Genomic DNA, 18,909 nt, shown 5'->3' with positions numbered 1-18,909 from the left:
AAGAAGACACCTACCTACCGTGAAAACTGTGCAATGGTGCAAACAGATTTTTTTTTTTTAAATTTCAATTTAAAATTCACATGGGGCTAGCCATATTCTTCATTTCCCAGGGTGCCACAGACATGTGACTTGTGCTCTTATAAACTTAAGTCGCACTTTACTGCTGCTCTGCATATTTGAGTGTTAACGCACCCCCCTCGCTACCCCCTCAGCAGCTGATCAGCAGAACAATGGGAAGGGAGTAAGATAGCAGATCCCAGTACATATCAGAATAGCACTCAATAGTAAGAAATCCAAGTCTGGTTTGGGACTCCTCCAGTTACATGGGATTAGGAGAAACAATAGATTATCTGAAAGCAGTTCTAATGTATAGCACTGGCTCCTTCTGAAAGCTCAGAGATGCCTGCCTATACAACATTACAACTAAAAAAATATATTTGTTGGTTCAAGAATAACATTTTTAAATTGTAGAGTGAATTATTTGCTATGTAAACAGTGTAATTTAGAAATAAAAAGTACCCCATAAAAATCATGACAGAATCCCTTTCAAATGGCATAAATCAGTGTCAGTGTCAACAAAATGCCAAGAACAGCAGCAGTAAGGATCAAATGACTGCAAGAAAAGTGCACATAGAGAAATGAAAGTGTAGGGGAAAACCATTCGGGTTATTGCCCAACTACAGAATTCCTAATCTCCAAATATACTGTAGTTGTCAATACTAAAAAAAAGTTACTAGCCAACTCACTCACTCAAGTACAGGTATAGGATCTGTTATCCAGAATGCTCGGGACCAAGGTTATACCGGATAAGGGGTATTTCCGTAATTTGGATCTCCATACCTTAAGTCTACTAAAAAATCAATAAAACATTAATTAAACCCAATAGGATTGTTTTGCATCCAATAATGATTATTTATATCTTAGTTGGGATCATTTACAAGGTACTGTTTTTTTTACTACAGAGAAAAAGGAAATCAGGTTTAAAATTCTGAATTATTTGATTAAAATGGAGTCTATGGGAGACAGGCTTTCCGTAATTCAGAGCTTTCGGATAAGGGTTTCCGGATAAGGGATCCCATACCTGTATTGGAAAAGTGCAACTATCTTTACTCAGCGGCTGAATTTTTTTACTCGTAACTTTGTCTAGAGTACCGTTTCCAAGCACATATAAATATATACAGGACAGAGTAAAAGACACAGAGAGAGAGAAACATAAATCGAGCACATATTGCAAAAGCAAAGCCATGAGAAGTTGTACCCAATAGTATTAGAAGATATTGTCTGGCCTCAGAACTAAATGAAATGCAGTAAAGACCTGCTAGAAGTTTATAGTCAATAAATGTGAAAATGTATTGTAGAGTGTTTCTTTTTACACATGCTGACACAAGTTATTCTATTTCCTCCTACCTCTTGAACCACTAGACCATAAATCTTATTTATTTTAACTTTCCAGCTAAATCAGGCCAAAAACTACACAATGCACCCTTAGTTATTATTTCATTTGATCTGACAACTGCTGCTTTTTTTGAATGCTAAGACCACAGAAAAAACAAGTCAGTACAGCAATTTAAAGTAAAAAAAGGGGGTGGGGGAACTCACAGGGAGCAGTTGTGGGTAATAGCAGACCATGATGGCTATACCAGGTCATAATGACAGCGGAAGGGCAAGATGTTGACAGTAACACTTTACATGAGTAATGCCACTCTGCAGCCCTTCAGTTTTCAATAAAACAGAACCTGTTGTCGGTTGTAATGCAACAACAGCTAAAGGGCCAGGGGTGGACAGCTCCGCCAAAAGCCTGTGTTGATACCCCAATAGAATGAATTTTATCCATCCATCTAATGTTCTGAGCAGCATAAGAAATTCATTTCATGCTCAAACTGTAACAATAATGACACACAAACATGTTCCTCAATGATAACTCTTTCCTACGTAAACATGGACAAATAAGAGTTCCATAAACCTATTTTCTTTGAGATGTCACTTTAATTCCATTGTAATCTAGTTGTCTGCCGTACAAGATTGCAACATGACAGTATACAATTAAAAAGAGATGAGTAATATCATCAATAGTTCATCAATAAGCTTCCAGTTCTGTTTTACATGAAAATGATTTTAGAGTCGAAGCTGAAATCATAATCATATGCATACTGGAGTTGAAACATTGCTGCTTGCCGAAAGATAAGATGTACTTACCCAACATCCAACAAAATAATGATCCCTTTGTATCTATATTTCCACAAGGCATGGCTTCAGGACCATGTATTCACAAAAAGGAAGAATTCCACGAGGCTATGAAAATGAATAACCCGCTGAAACTGATCATGAATGTTTCAGAGCCAGGAGTTTAGCAAGGCATTTCGTTTATACTTCAGCACTGAAATATGTAAAAGCAGCTCTCGTTATATGCAGATAAGTATTACTGTAGACCCAAACTGCAGACAAGGCAGCATAAAAGCTCATCTTTCATATATCCCAATATCCCAGCACCTTGTTTCAGATTAACCATACATGCACCGGAAAACAAACCAAGTGTAGCAGCAAAAAGGATCGACTGTCACCATAATATGATTTACTGACATGTAATTATATATTACTCTCTGAATATTGTGGAATGCTTCAGTCGGGCCACACACTGTAACTGGATATTTTTTTCTTTTCATAATAATGTGGTCGATTACATTCTGAAACCACAAAATTAAGACCTTTGTCACTGTAAACCAGAAACCATGTTTAACAGGTCATCAATATTACTCCAGTGTGAGAGCATAAACTAAAAACTGCCACGTATAAAAAAAAGAGCTTCTTTTTGATTATCTTTTTCAAAAAATGAAGAAATGTTCTATCCGATTGCAAAATATTATATCGATTTAATTTACACAAACTAGTCGTTTTATTTATTTTTATTTTTTCACTTAAAATATATATATATATATATAGGTTTTTATAAGCTATAGTTTTAATGAAAATATATTAATCGTTAATTTTTGGGCTTTGGTATATTCAATTTTTAAGGCCCAGTTCACAGTACAATAAAGCAACTGCTTGGGGGGAAAAAAATGTTATCAGTTCAGCTGTGGCAAAATAACATGCTGTGAAGTTGATGTAAAGACATAAATCATAATATAGTCAGCTGTGCAAAGTCACCGATGATATAGAACGAAACATAAACTAAAACAAACTGCTTCGACTACACAGCTGTATTAAATACAACACTCATGTCAGAGTTAACAGCACTTTCCCATTCGCAGTTAACAACTTTCACCGAAATATAACCAGCAGGAATCTCCAGATGTCCTGCTTTAATGATTGTCTAGAAACTTCAACATTACAGAAATGGTTCACAGTACGATGCCTCGTTGAATTTCCCCATTTATCCAGCATATGCTGTTGTGCAAAAAAAAAAAAAAACATTCCCTATCAATGCACGACAAGCAGCAACGGGGAAAAAAAAAGTTTCAGTCCTGTCTTTGAGCCTCACCTAATAAATGCTCTGCGAGCAGCGATACTGTGCATAGTTGGCAGCCCTTACTGATTGCAATTTGGGATAAACATTTAGATAAACTCTTATCCAATGGAGGTACGGGGCAGCTGGTTCATTTTTAAAACTGCACAGTAAAGTCAGCATAATTAAGTGTAGCTTAAGTGGAACGAGAATAACATTTTTAGGATTGTTTTTCTCGCTCGATATCTCCTATATTTGTGCTAATCTCATACTGAGGAATTTAGAAAAAGAAAATAAACTGAGAACTTATTTCTTAAAAAAGACTAGTTATCGGAGCACTCTAATGAGTTTAGATATATCAGTGCAGAAACATTGCTTTCTATAAAAATCTATCATTTTAAAATTCTTTAGTCTACCCTTTCTATGCTTGATATGTTAGACATGATGTATATCCGATTACAGAGTATTCCACACATAAGAATTTAGCTCCTTAGCTATTAGGAAAAGCACAAATCGCGTTGCGGTATCAAGATAGGAATCTACAGCAAACCGCTGTTTTCTAAAATTCTTTTGATGTGGAATTCTTTGAAGAATAGACATTTTTGTAAAAAATAAGCAAACGAGTAAACAATGTCATTTTACTGGGTGCCAGGTATTTCTGAAGACACAGCAGTCGTGTACGGCAAAATGCATGCTGTTCTCTTTTCATGGTTTCTGCTTTATATTAAATAAGCATCATGTACCCCTCTCTACTGCAGACTGTCACACTGCAATATTATTATCTATGGATGGACAACTCTCTTTAGAAAAAAAAAAAAAACGAAGCCAGAGAACAGGCACTGCTATTCTTGTAGCATCTGATCTGGTCCCAAGTTTGTAGGTTCTTACAACAGGAAGCCACTATATTTCACACCTAATCAGAAAACTGGCTGTCACATTTCTGATTAGATTTGCATATTTCATTTGTTTTATCACTGCACTCTTCAATGCATAAATAGACTCTGAGAAAGTTCCAAAAATATATTTCACTATTTCACACATCAGTTTCCAGAATTTTTAAATTCACACAGTTATACTTAATGGTCTCGTTGCCATTCCCTGTCCCCTCACTAGCCTTGTCTTTTATACAGAGAGACTCTTTGAGCCCTTCCTCCATTTCTAAGTATTCAGACTTGTCCTGTAGAGAGGAAGAAGTGGAGCTCCTCAACTTTTTCAGCAGGTTGGTGGGTAAGTATGGGCAACTGGAGCTGCTTTGTGTCAACTGTGTTTGTTCTTCATTGTCAGTTTCCCTGTGGTAGAAATAGTTAAAGTTTGAAACTATCACTGGCACTGGTAGTGCAATAGTCAATACCCCTGCTATGGCACACAGGGAGCCTACTATCTTACCCCCCACAGTAATGGGTTTCATATCCCCATAACCCACTGTGGTCATTGTAACAACAGCCCACCAGAAGGCATCAGGGATACTGTGAAAGTGGGTTGTGGGTTCATCGGCCTCTGCAAAGTAAACAGCACTTGAGAACAGAATGACCCCAATGAAAAGAAAGAAGATGAGTAATCCCAGTTCCCTCATGCTGGCTCTCAAGGTGTGACCAAGTATCTGCAGCCCCTTGGAATGCCTGGACAGTTTGAAGATGCGGAAGACCCTAACCAGGCGAATGATCCTCAGAATGGCAAAGGACATGGCCTGTTGTTGCTGCCCAGTCCCCTGGGGAAGTTGTTGCCCTGTGCCTAGAGCAAGGTGCTGCTGTTGAGGGGGATGCTGCTGCCCAAGCTCGGTACCCAGGGTGATAAAGTAAGGCAGAATGGACACAATGTCTATTATGTTCATTATGTCTTTAAAAAATCCAGGCTTGCTTGGGCAGGCAAAAAGGCGCACAGCAAACTCGAAGGAGAACCAGACTATGCACACAGTCTCCACTATAAAAAATGGGTCATTAAACGCAGTGTGGTCTGTCAATAAAAAAGTTGCATTGTATGCCCCGCCCTCTCCATCCTCCCCTGTACCATCATCCCCCATCCCCAGCGGAGACAGCAAACTATCCTTATCGTCCCTGAACTCGGGTAACGTCTCCAAACAAAAGATAACAATGGAGATAAGAATGACCAGCACGGAAACGATGGCGATGCCCCGGGCTGGACCCGAGCTCTCCGGGTACTCAAACAGCAGCCACACTTGTTTCTTGAACTCATTTTCCGGCAGCTGCTTTTCTTCCTCTTTAACGAAACCTTCATCCTCGCGGTATTTTAGCAACGCCTCCTCGCCCAATTCGTAAAACTTGACCTCCTCTGAAAAGATGTCGAAGGGCACGTTGACCGGCCGCTTCAGCCGTCCCCCGGATTGGTAGTAGTACAGGATGGCGTCGAAACTGGGACGGTTTCGGTCGAAAAAGTACTCGTTCCTCAGCGGGTCGAAGTAGCGCATCCTTTTCTCCGGGTCGCCGAGCAGCGTCTCGGGGAACTGGGTCAAAGTTTTTAACTGGGTCTCGAAGCGCAGCCCGGACACATTGATCACCACCCTCTCGCAGCACTCAAACTCACTGTACACAGGGTGATAGCCATCCTCCTTGGGGCTTCTCCTCCTGTGCAGGCTGCCAGCCTCATCCTCATCATCCTCACATAAGTAAAACTTTTGGTCCTCCTCCTCTGACACCTCTTCTTTGAGCATCATCTCCTCAGAGCCACATGGCCCCAGCTCCGAGGGGAAGGTGCCTTCCTCTTCTCCTCCTGCTCTTCCTCCTCCAGCGCCTCCGCTGCATTCGCTGTGCCGGCTCCTCCACCTGTTGCAGCCGCTTAGTGGCCAGTACCTCCGCCTGGCACTTCTCTTTCTCTGCGCTGACTTCTCCTCCTGCTGCTCTTGGCTCTGGGGTGCGCGCCGCGCGTTCCCGCCAGCCCCGCTGTTCCCCTGAGTGGCGGGGGCGCGCCCAGCCCCTTGACAAGCGCCGCCCCCTGAGTTCCCTCCTTCTCCAGCTGCGGCGGCGGCGGCTGCGGCTCGGGAGTGCGCCAGGCGTTCCCGTTCGCGGGCCCGCGCTTGGGCATAGCCGTAAGGCAAGTGGCTGCTACAGCCGGAGCTATCCGCACTCACCATGGCAACCTCCATCTCTGCTGTTGCTGCTCACGGCTTACTGTGCGGCGGGGAGACTGCTGAGTGCTCTGTACCACCCTGCCATGGTGGCTCCCCCAAGGCAATAAACTTATTCAAAATAAATTCAGTGATTTTTAGTTCATTATTACTCATGCAAGGTCATAAAAAAATAAGAATGCAAACACCCTCATGGTCTCAGGGGTAATTCCCCCCCCCTCTGCGAGTAAGGAGTCAGCGCAGGGAGCTCTGTGCGGGCGGAACCAACTGGCCAGAGAAGGGGGGTGCGGGCAGAGAGTAAATGTGCCAGTTTGTAGGGGGGGCCGCTGCCCATAAACCATAGAAATAAAGGTTAAAAATGTGTGGTTGAGCTGCTTTAAAGCAATATTGTGCTGTAGGAAATAGGAGCCAGTGAGTAGATAGGCAGGTTATGTCAGAGTTCAGCCAGATAGCTCTCCAGGTAATTGTTCTAGAAGCAACAACAAGTTTGCAGGGGGGGTTGCTGCCCAAAAACCATAGAAATAAAGGTTAAAAATATGTGTTTGAGCTGCCTTAAAGCAATATTGTGCTGTAGGAAATAGGAGCCAGTGAGTAGATAGGCAGGTTATGTCTGAGTTCAGCCAGATAGCTCTCCAGGTAATTGTTCTAGAAGCAACAACAAGTTTGCAGGTGAGGAGTCGGTGATATGAACAGGAGCTGTGAGCAGGGGAAACAGGCAAACAGTACATGGGGATTTTTTGCCAGTTTGCAAATCGTGGTTGAGCTACCTTAAAGCAATATTGTGCTGTAGGAAATAGGAGCCAGTGAATAGACAGGCAGAGTTCAGCTGAAATGCAGCCAGATATCTCTCCAGGTAATTGTCCTAGAAGCAAAAGCACTTGCCAAACTCCACCTTTGCCAGCAGTTTCATAAAACACAGTTACATCGTTGTTTTTTCTTATTTAATCCACTTGGAACCCAAAATTGGTTGGGATGTAACGCAGTAACAATAAACTCCTTTGCCAAGTGAGGTGGGGGTATTTCTGTGTGGGGATCAGTGGTGTGTTTTGCGCTTTCCTCCTGAGACCTTCCACTTCATTTAACCACAGTCAATATGATCATGGATCTCATTGCAAGTGTATGGGGATTTGGCCTGGTGACATATGCAGGTAACACGTTGGCGTAGCAGGAAGCCATCACTGTGTAAACACTGATCCTCCCATGACTTGTCTCCAGCCTCCTCCTGCAGGCAGTTCGGAGTCTGGCAATCGCAGCAAGGAATGAATGTCGTTAGGTATCCATGGTGCAGGAATACAAAATGTAGCATCTCTCGGTTTGCCGGACTCGACGGAGACAAGCCATAGCCTGAAATACAAAAAGAGACGTAGGAGAAGAGAGGCACAAAATACACTTTATAACGTGATCACCTCTCGCCCACTCGTTTAATCTCTCAATACGTTTTGTCTGCCTCACTTTGTATTTTGTCATGTTATTGTTAATTACAATATCACATGCAAACAGTAGGGCAGAGTATTTATATACAAAGCATTTTTTTCAAAGGCGAATATTAACCGGCCTAGACAAAAAGGCACCAGGGGGACCTCACATTTTCTACCAGGAACTGGAAAACCACTCATCCTATGGGACTGGGGGGCACACAGACCTCGGCTTCTGCACAACTACTTAAACAGGGGGGGCATAAAGACTTCAGCTGCTGCAGAAGTACATGGACTGGGGGGGCACACAGACCTCAGCTTCTGCAGAACTACTTGGAAAGCAGATATATCACATTCAGTAGCTTATCCCTCATAATTATGACATCATAAGCAAATCCTTTATTCATCATACTTCTAACATTATCAGTGATTAAAGCAGTGATCCCCAAGTAGTGATACTGTTAGGTCAAAGTCTCCTACACCCTAAGGGATAAAGTCACCTACTGCAGCCAGATTTACTTAAATGCACAAAATGACAATACATTCGAATGAGTAATTTATTTATTTTTTGACATTTCAGTTTTTGTTGCAACAAAGGGGTTAAACTGGGAGCCTTCTGGCTTTTGCAGTGCACCGCTGCTAATTTGTTGCACGCAACACCAACCTGTCACTCTCACCCCTGCTATGCATTGCTGATCCCTGGCACAAACACCACAGAAAATATAACTTTTTTTCATTTGTATTAAATAAATTACTCGGTCTTTCTAATATCAACAAGCAGAGAAATAAATACTCACAAGCTGAGAGAGCAGCAAAGCTGGAGACCAGGGCTGCCTTCCTTGCACTAGGGTTTAGTTGGGAATCGATGCTGGCTGTATCACCCCTTTTTTATTGTTCCCTTTCAATTTTGGAGACAGGGTCGCTGATGAACAGCAGGAGTTCAGGGGCTCAAGGCAGGGATGATCCTCCTCTCTTTGCATTGATGTTTGCAAATCTGATCCTCATCCACTCGCCGGGAAGGCTGGCACTGGGTTTCCATGTCCTCATCTGACTGTCATATTGACAAAAGGGAAATGACTGCTTAGGGCTAAATCTCACAACAGGCATTTAATGTAGCTCTTCTTCCAGATGGACCAGTCTCCAACTCTCATCCCCAGCAGCAGCATCCAGTAGCCAGGCAGCACTGTTGATTACATCCAAGGCGTTGTGCATGCAATGATCTAACCTAAGTGCAACAGAAACCATCTATAAATCAGACTGTTATAGGAACAAGTGCTGTGTCTCCCTCCAATTCCCAATTGTGTTTATATACCACTGAAGGACGAACAAGTAAACCCAGCCTGATTAATTCCCAGGGCTCTCCGGCTCCATATCAGCCTCTAGTGGAAACAACCAACCACTACACCCTGTCTGGAGCTCCTCAAACAATTGGCATTCCCTTTCTGTAGAAAGAAGGATTAATTATTGAAGCAAATATTCCCAACTTAAATTATGCACATCGCTCTAATAAAACATATTGCTAAGGGCTCTGCTATTCTAAATAAGGAAAGATTGGCTGTGAAATAAGCAGGCATCGCTGAAATGCTGTCTGCAGTGTTAAACAGGAATTTCAGAGGTGTACATGACTCCAGGCACAAAATCGGGTTAAAAATGACATTTTTTCATTTTTTTATTCTCTGTATGGACACTCAGAATGTTCTTTAGCAGTAGAATGTGTGTGATGGCGATTCCTCTGATTCTGATTGGTTGATCATATTCAGCCTTGCACACAGTTCATTGTTATCCCAATACATAGGAAACCATGTTCTATATAGGATAAAGGCACACAGGGACAGGGTGCTTGCATATGATCCCATTTAGAGTGAATGGGGGCAGTTTCAAGTGCTTTGACCCCCTCTCATTGTCCCCCTGTGTGCTACTCTCTATATCTACTAACAGGCTATGCAAGAAACCTTAGTAATACCATGCAAAGAAAAATTATGTTCATTTATTTTGCTTTATTCACTTGAGCCGGAGAAGTGAAGCAGCATGGCAGATCCTTATTAGGCAGTCAGCCGCTGTCCCGGTATCATTGACAAAGTTATGTAATGTTACATAGGGTTGCATTCCCTGCGTGTTGTTATTGAGCATTACATACTGTACATCTATTAATAGTGTTTTAGTGAGGGACTTGCACTCTATAAATCCTTCATGCAGGTCCCATTGAAATGTATTAAATCAGCAGGGTGGGCACAGGGAAAATTTCTCTGAAGCCACCCTCTTTTTAGGGCAGTTTTATGGAAAATGAAAGTTAAGGTGTGTATAGTAAGGTACAAATTTGTGCATAGTAATGCCAGAAATATTTGTGGAATAAGGTGTATAGTAAAGCGAGCTGTTGTTAGGGGAAGTTGCTGAATCTGTGCAATAGCGTGGATAGCTAGGCAAGATGGAACAGCAGTATGTCTGACATGGGGCTCATTTAGCAACAATGGGCAAAATTGCACCTGAACAGTAACTCATAGCAACCAATCAGTGACTGACTTTTTTTTTCAGCCAGCTGCTGATAGAACAATGAAAGCAAAAATGTGTATAGGTGCCATGGATTACTGCCCAGGTACAAATTTGTCCCGTGTTGATAAATGAGTACCAAGTTGTATTTGGAAAGATAAGACACTGTCAGGGAAAGGAACAGTAACTATTATTATTATTAACATTTATTTATAAAGTGCCCACATATTCTGCAGCGCTGTACAATAAGTGGGTTTCATACATTGGACATAAATAGTAACATATAAAGCAATCAATAACCGATACAAGAGGTAAAAAGAGCCCTGCCCAAAAGAGCTTACAATCTACAAGGAGAAAGGGTTGAGACACAACTACAGAATAATGTGTATGGTAAGGTCGGGATGGTCTGTACATGTGGGAAAGTGTGATGGTGTGTTTAGTAAGATTATATGGGATTATCAGGATAAGGAGTTTTAACTGTGGGAAAGTGTGTATATAAAGTTACAATGTTTTAACCGTTGGACAGTGTGTATAGCAAGGAAAGATGGTGTCAGGGGTGAGGCTATTGCTGGGGATAGTGTCTATTGTAAGAAACGATGGAATCAGAGGAAGGGGCTGTAACTGTGGGAACGTGTGTATATAAAGTCACAATGTTGTATCCGTTGGACAGTGTGTATAGCAAGGAAAGATGGTCAGGGGGGAGGCTATTGCTGGGGATAGTGTTTATTGTAAGAAACGATGGAATCAGAGGAAGGGGCTGTAACTGTGGGAACATGTGTATATAAAGTCACAATGTTGTATCCGTTGGACAGTGTGTATAGCAAGGAAAGATGGTCAGGGGTGAGGCTATTGCTGGGGATAGTGTTTATAGTAAGACACGATGGAATCAGAGGAAGGGGCTGTAGGTATGGGATAGTGTAGAAGGTATGATGAGGCCAGGGGAAGGGACCATAGCTGAGAGATAGTTTGTATAATAAAGTGAGATGCGAGTTAGGAAAAGGGCTTATAGCTGTGGGGAAGTTTGTATATTAAGATGAGATCTATAGCTGTACGGTAGTGTATATAGTGAGCTGAGATGGAGCCTAGGGAAGGGGCTATAGCTGTGGGGATAGTGTGTATAGTAAGGCAAGATGGAGTCAGGGGAAGGGGCTATAGCTGTGGGGATAGTGTGTATAGTATGGCAAGATGGAGTCAGGGGAAGGGGCTATAGCTTTGGGGATAGTGTGTATATTAAGGTAAAAATGAACTCAGTAGAAAGAGCTATAGCTCTGGCATATTGCGCATAGTAGGGTAAGATAGCATCAGACAAAGTAACTGTATTTTCAGTGACTAAAGACAGGGGATGCTTAGAGTTTATGTAGTTAAATAAATACATGGTGTGGCTGGATTATAAATTATATATATATATATATATATATATATTAAGATACACTAACAATGACGGGGAAAGTTGGCTTGGAGGCAACAGGTCACTTGTAAATTATACAGAGAGAACAATGCGCAGGTTTCCTGAGGGTCAGGCTGATGAGTGAGACCCAGGCAGGGAGAAGATGTTATTAAGCTTATTTAAGAAGTGCCGGGAGTGTCCATTTCATCCCTAACGGTACAGTATGTGCTGGTGTTTAGGCACACAGGGGAAGGTCACCTTACTGCTCACTCTCTGCATTATTTACACAATGCCATTCTAAGACAGATTGCAGTTGGCTGTCTTGTTTTCATTGTTTTCTAGTCCCTCTTAAATTCTTTAACTTGTTTGTTGTATGGTTGCTTTACTAAAATAACCAACAAATTGAAAGGGGAACTCCGGCTTCCAAACCAAAATTTGTTAAAGGGGTGGGCCACCTTCAACTTTTAATAGTTTATAGAATGGCCTATTCTTAGCAACTTTTCAATTGGTCTTTATTTTTTATTTTGTTTAGTTTTTTAATTATTTGCTTTCTTCTTCTGACTCTTTCCAGGTTTCCAATGGGGGTCACTGATTCCGGCAGCCAAAAAACTATTGCTCTGCGAGGCTACAATTTTATTGTTATTGTTACTTTTTATTCCTTATCTTTCTTTTATTCCTTATCTTTCTATTAGAAAGGCCCTTCGTTATTAATGTTTCTGTTTCAAACCATAGTCTTGTTGCTAGGTTAAATTGGGCCCTAGCAACCCTAGCTGGAGATTTACCGAAGAAGCCGGTTTAAATACGGCCAGGTGGCAACCCTAATCAAAATAATCCTTACTGTAATATAAAAGCACATTATGCCATTTAATGGCAATTACAGGACCAAACACTGTTAATACAATATATTTAGGAATTGACTGATGAGTTGATGGGAATTATCCTACAGCCAGGCCTGCCTGGAGGTTCCTTATTACCCTGGAAGTCCTGTCTGACCCTGGCAGGGGTGCATGGAAGTTTTATGGCTGCTTTAATATGTCAATAAAAACATAAGCAAATGCACGCATAAATAGCCAATAAAGATCAAGCCTCACAATCTGTTTCTGGGTGCTAGGGTTCTAGATTTTTTTGCACCAACCCCATCCATTGCCACCCCAGGTAGTTTTGCATGCTGCCAATTGGATGTGTGTACTCACAGAAATAGGGTTGCCTTTTTGCGGTCTTAAGTCTGAAAAGGGCTCAGGCAGGTGATCTCAGGGGCAGGTGATCTCAGGGGCGGGCTGGTAATATTATGTGGCGGAGCTATGATAGGGCAGTCCATATTTGGCTGACTGCTGCACTGCTGCATCTGTAAACTGGACAGCTGTGCAAGACTCAAGATCTGTTTGTCTCAAGATCGGACAGATAGCAACTAAAAGCAAAATGGGTGTCATCTGTTACACCCTAACCTTCACAACATTCAGAGTGAACAAGACAGGAGCACCAGGGAATGAAAGGGAGTCCATGGAGGCCAACGATTGGGTCATACTGCAGCCTATAGAGAAAAAGGTCTCAGCACTGCAAGAAGGTACATATCTTAAAGTGAAAAAACCACGAAACAAGTTAAATATGACATTTTTATATTTGAAATATGTGCTGTGCCAAATATAATCAGTTACAAATCACCTACCTTTCTATGCCATTCCCTCCTCTTGCCACCTTACAGCATGCATCCTCTTTCTCTGCTAATAAAACACTGCGTCGGGGGTGCTTTTATTTGAATGGTATGCCAATGTCATCTATTATTGGTCAGTGTGCTTGTTTAATCACACTATTACCAGCCAATCAGCTTTCAGCTTTGTTTGTGCACACCTGTCCTTGCCTCCTTAGCATAACTGCACCTGGAAAGTCTTAAGCATCCAGTTCATCCACATGCATGAGTTTGGTTAATACGACCTGAATGACTTATGCAAACAACCTGTCACCAGTGCCAAGTAGGTGGGTGGTGATTTAGGGATCAAGAACGCTGGAGACTTTGGAAACTCCCAGGTCTAAAAAAAGGCTGCGGTAGCTCTGCAGACTAAAGAGCTAAGAGCCAACATAACATTGTTGCACCACCTTAATGCTACTGGACTACACTACTCCTATTACTACTACTACTACTACTACTTTTAGCATTCTCCAACCTATATTAGTGAGGGTAAAGCCTGTTGGGAGCTCTAGTGCATAACAATATGGGTTGTATAGCATTGGTCAATAACATAGTAACATAGTAGTAACATAGTAAGTTGGGTTGAAAAAAGACATACGTCCATCAAGTTCAACCATAATGCCTATATATAACCTGCCTAACTACTAGTTGATCCAGAGGAAGGCAAAAAACGCCATCTGAAGCCTCTCTAATTTGCCGCAGAGGGGAAAAAATTCCTTCCTGACTCCAAGATGGCAATCGGACCAGTCCCTGGATCAACTTGTACTAAGAGCTATCTCCCATAACCCTGTATTCCCTCACTTGTACTGAGAGCTATCCCCCCTACCCCTGTATTCCCTCACTTGTACTGAGAGCTATCTCCCCTACCCCTGTATTCCCTCACTTGTACTGAGAGCTATCTCCCATAACCGTGTATTCCCTCACTTGCTAAGAATCCATCCAGCCCCTTCTTAAAGCTATATAATGTATCAGCCAGCACGACTGATTCGGGGAGGGAATTCCAGAACTTCACAGCTCTCACTGTAAAAAATCCTTTCCGAATATTTAAATGGAACCTCCCTTCTTCTAAACGGAGTGGGTGCCCTCGTGTCCGTTGGAAGGACCTACTGGTAAATAAAACATTAGAAAGGTTATTATATAATCCCTTTATATATTTATACATAGTTATCATGTCACCTCTTAAGCGCCTCTTCTCGAGTGTAAACAGACCCAACTTGGCCAGTCTTTCTTCATAACTGAGACTTTCCATACCCTTTACCAGCTTAGTTGCCCTTCTCTGGACCCTCTCTAACTCAATAATGTCCCGTTTGAGCACTGGAGACCAAAACTGAACAGCATATTCTAGATGGGGCCTTACCAGTGCTCTGTAAAGGGGAAGAATAACCCCCTCCTCCCGTGAATCTATACCCCTTTTAATACAACAAAACTTTGTTTGCCCTTGCAGCTGCTGCCTGGCATTGCTTGCTACAGCCAAGTTTATTATCTACAAGGACTCCAAGGCCCTTCTCCATTATGGATTTGCCTAGTGCAGTCCCATTAAGGGTATACGGGGCTTGCATATTTTTACATCCTAGGTGCATGACCTTACATTTATCCACATTAAATCTCATCTGCCACTTAGCTGCCCAGATTGCCAGTTGGTCAAGATCCTGCTGCAGGGATGTCACATCCTGGATAGAATTGACTGCAGAGTTTTGTGTCATCTGCAAACACTGATACATTACTCATAATACCCTCCCCTAAGTCATTTATGAACAAATTAAACAAAAGTGGACCCAGTACAGAACCCTGAGGGACGCCACTGAGAACCTTATTCCAAGTAGAGAATGTGCCATTAACAACCACCCTCTGTACCCGATCCTGTTGCCAGCTCTCCAGGGCCAGTTTCTCTATTACTGCAAACTCGGGGTACAGTTAGCTCAGAGCTAATAGAGTTCAAAGGGTGTGGAATCAATGAGTTCCCTTCTGAAGAGCATAGGCTCTGACAATCTCCAACTTCTTGCACAGAAAGCCTCCAGAGGCAAGGACCTTTAGGCCCTTCCTTAGCCACAAGTCTTAGGTGGCTTCCTTTGTCCCCAGCCATAATAGTCACAGGAGCAGGGGTCTAACACTGCAGGGGGATGAAAAAAGGAACATGATGGCCTCCCCAGAAATTCAAAGTGTAAAAAAGCAAGGTAAAACATGAAGCTGGTAAAAAAGTCCCATAAACTAATAAAAAAATATATAAAACGGTTCTGTGAATATGGCCCCAGTCTTCAGATGGATTATAAATCAGTCCTGTCCATCCAGAAGGCCAGGGAAAAGGAGTGGGTGCCAAATAATGAACCTCATCTGCAATAAAGTGTTCCATCAAACCACAATGGCTGACAAAATCACACAGAGGCCAGGGTTGTACTGGGGTATGCGGGGCCCACTGGGGCTGCTTCCCCAGGTGCCCCATGCTGTCTGCACACACCTCCTGCCCCTCCATCGAGAACGCATATCTGATACTTACCTAGGTGCTATTGGGGGAGGGAGGTCAGCGAGAGGAGCGCCTGCAGGGATCAGGTCTGGGTTGGCAGGGCCCAAGAGGGCAAGGGCCCACAGTTTTTTTCACAATGTCCCGCCCTGCGGGAGGCACAACAACCTGGGGCTTTATGCTGCCAGGCCTTTGGCCAGAGGATTGGACAGCAGGATTTCCTCCCGATAAAAACAGATACTACACTTGATCTTAGCCAAAAGGCCAAAAACTCCCCAAATGAATCCCTTCATGACTTCTTTATAGGACTATTAAAGGTGTGCCTATAGCTGAAAAGAATAAAAAAAACTGTAGAGATTGACCCAGACTGCTGTGGGAACCACCTATGGCAGTGATCCCCAACCAGTGACTCTTAAGCAACATGTTGCTCACCAGTGGCCTCAAAGCAGCAGCTTATTTTTGAATTCTTGGCTTGGAGGCAAGCTTTAATTGCATAAAAACCAGTTGTATTGCCAAACAGAACCTCCTGTAGGCTGCCAGTCCACGTAGGGGCTATTAAAGAGGCAATTATACCTCTTATTGGCACCTTCAGGAACCATTTTTTGCTTGTGTTGCTCTCCAATACTTTTTCCATTTGAATGTAACTAATGGGTATAAAAGATTGGGGATCCCTGACCTATGGGGTGCTAGCTCCTGGGCTCTGCTGCATTAGCAGGATGCACTGTGCTCATTGAAGAACAGGACAGACTGAATGGAAATGCAACACAGCTTTAGGGAAAACCTAATAAACCAACATGGTGGCCTAGGCCACACTGCTCACTTGCGAACAAACTTGCAGTCTGGATCCTTGAATGCTGTCAGGAACACTGGGTGTTGCAGTTCTGCAGTACCTGGCATAGGGTCGGTATATAAGAAAGAATGTGTGGCTTATGTATCCCTGACAATCACATGTATATCTGGCACTTGTTAACTCATTCACACCTGGTGCCTCATGGAGCACTGCCACCCATGGCCTAGTTTTGTGTGTGTGAGTGGACATGCATGCATTTTCTATGGCACTTCTGGGTCACATAAATGCACAGCATGTGAAATGTGTTACTGTTACATCCATATGTATATATATATATATATTTATAAAATAAAAACTAAGTCATCATGACACTATGTAAAGCAAATAACATCTGAGGGCTGGGGGCAAGAGAAATGATAAGAAAGGGCTATACATGGCAAGAGGCTTTACCTAAGGTTGTTGTTCCTAAATATTTAAACAATGTTTGTCAGCAAACATAAAACCCTGAAGCTAATGTAATTCCTGAGTGATCAGCACAAGTAAGTACTATTGTATACAACTGGGCCCCCAAACAGGCTCCCTCCTAATCTAAATGACTCCCCAAAACAGCCTCTGTTCCCCAGCACCTGAGGGCCCAATGCAGAGCTGTACAGTGGGGTTAGCGGTGGCCATGTTTGGAAATCTCTGCCAAGCTGGCATGCCATGGTCTTGGTTGATGATCTGTGGAGGCCCTGAGAGCATGTGACTTAGGCGCCAACCCACATGCACAGCTCAGCTTTGGTCCTCAGGAACCTTTAGGGAATGTGGGTCTTCTTGTTGGGGAGGAGGGAGGGTCCTATTGTACATTAAATGGTTCACTTCTACTTTAAGATTCTTATTAAATGGCTTGGGATCGACTGTACCCCCCACTTAACCAACAGACATCTTATATAATCTTATTTATCTAGCTGCCAAACTAGAATATACTGTATATATCAGTAAATATTGCCCTTTTACATCTTTTCCCCCAAGCCACCATTTTGTCATGGTCTCTGTGCTCCCTCAGAGATCACCTGACAGGAAGTAATGCAGCTGTAACAGGAAGTGCTGGAGTAAAAGACAAAACTTCAAATAGGCAAAGCCAAAAGTAGAAAATGAACACATTTTGAAAATGTATGCTCTATAGAGGTTGATCTAAGACACACCTTAACACTTCTGATGAAATATTAAGAGCTTTTAAATATGTACACCTCCTATCATTCACTAAATCTTGGGAAATCAAATAATTCTCTTTACAGTTAGAGCTGCATTATTTCCTGTCAGCTGATCTCTGAGGGAGCACACAGCCCATCACTAAATGGCGGCTCAAGGGAAAAGATGTAAAAGGGCAATATTTACTGATATATATATTCCAGCTTGGCAAGATTGTTTAATAGGCCACTTAACATAATATAAATTATCTGTTGGTTAAGTATTCATTCTGGGTTAGAATTTTGCTTTAATTTTATGCTAACTGTCATTTGAAGCAGGGTTTTATATAGGAACTGTTTTATGCAAAATAATTTTGTAGAGACCTACATTGTTCGGGGGTATAGTTTATCTTTATAATAACAATTCACATGAACCAGGGTCACAATGGGGACATTTTACTCACTTTCTTACTTTTTCCTGTAGTTGTGTCCATTAATATGCATGAGGTAGGTGGCCACACTGCCTGGAGGAGCAAGGGAGCCCTATACATTACTTGAATAAGTAGTAAGCCTCGCGAGGCAACTTCGGCGATTTGCGCGAAATCGCGCCGCCGCGTGTGCCATCCCACCGGCGACTTACATTGGCAGGTGAAGGCAACTCGGGGAGATTAGTCGCCCGTGAACAGGGAGTTTTGTCGCGGGCAACTAATCTCCCCGTGTGCCAGAGCCCTTAGGGTGAAGACACACAGAGCTACTAGCAGCGGCTACTTGTCGTGGCTACTAAAATAGACAATGCTAGTCTTTTAATGATAACAGTCTCTACGTGTGTTTTAGCAGAGGCAATTCTCAGTTTTGTCTATGGCAGGGTATTTTCTGGCATTCAGTAGCTGTGAAAAAGTAGCTGCTACTAGTAGCTCCGTGTGTTTTCACCCTTAATGCTCTTGTTTTAAAATCACATGCAAATAAAGGTAAGTGACTCCCATTCCCCA

General features: G+C 42.5%; 1 protein-coding gene across 2 annotated transcripts; it reads right to left on the bottom strand.

The window, feature by feature from the left end:
• Positions 1-1,966: 1,966 nt before the first annotated feature.
• On the bottom strand, positions 1,967-13,573 carry kcna4 (potassium voltage-gated channel subfamily A member 4). Of its 2 annotated transcripts, XM_004913454.3 has the most exons (4): positions 13,483-13,530; positions 9,255-9,384; positions 8,740-9,167; positions 1,967-7,871 (listed from the first exon to the last, which is right to left on the bottom strand). In XM_004913454.3, the coding sequence occupies exon 4, from the start codon at positions 6,543-6,545 to the stop codon at positions 4,479-4,481; it is 2,067 nt and encodes a 688-aa protein (XP_004913511.1). In that variant the 5' UTR covers positions 6,546-7,871; positions 8,740-9,167; positions 9,255-9,384; positions 13,483-13,530; the 3' UTR covers positions 1,967-4,478. The 2 variants fall into 2 exon arrangements, with proteins under 2 accessions (XP_004913511.1, XP_004913509.1); XM_004913452.3 differs by lacking the exon at positions 9,255-9,384 and having other exon boundaries at positions 13,483-13,573.
• Between the last annotated feature and the right edge of the window lie 5,336 nt (positions 13,574-18,909).

The sequence above is a fragment of the Xenopus tropicalis genome, chromosome 4, assembly GCF_000004195.4.
Source record: "Xenopus tropicalis strain Nigerian chromosome 4, UCB_Xtro_10.0, whole genome shotgun sequence".
NCBI classification, from domain to species: Eukaryota; Metazoa; Chordata; class Amphibia; order Anura; family Pipidae; genus Xenopus; species Xenopus tropicalis.
Note: the sequence above shows the minus strand (reverse complement) of the source record. Positions and strands in the feature narration are given on the sequence as shown.

Excerpts from the sequence above, each read along its gene's own strand:
- kcna4 (XM_004913452.3), bottom strand. The coding sequence starts at position 6,545 with ATGGAGGTTGCCATGGTGAGTGCGGATAGCTCCGGCTGTAGCAGCCAC.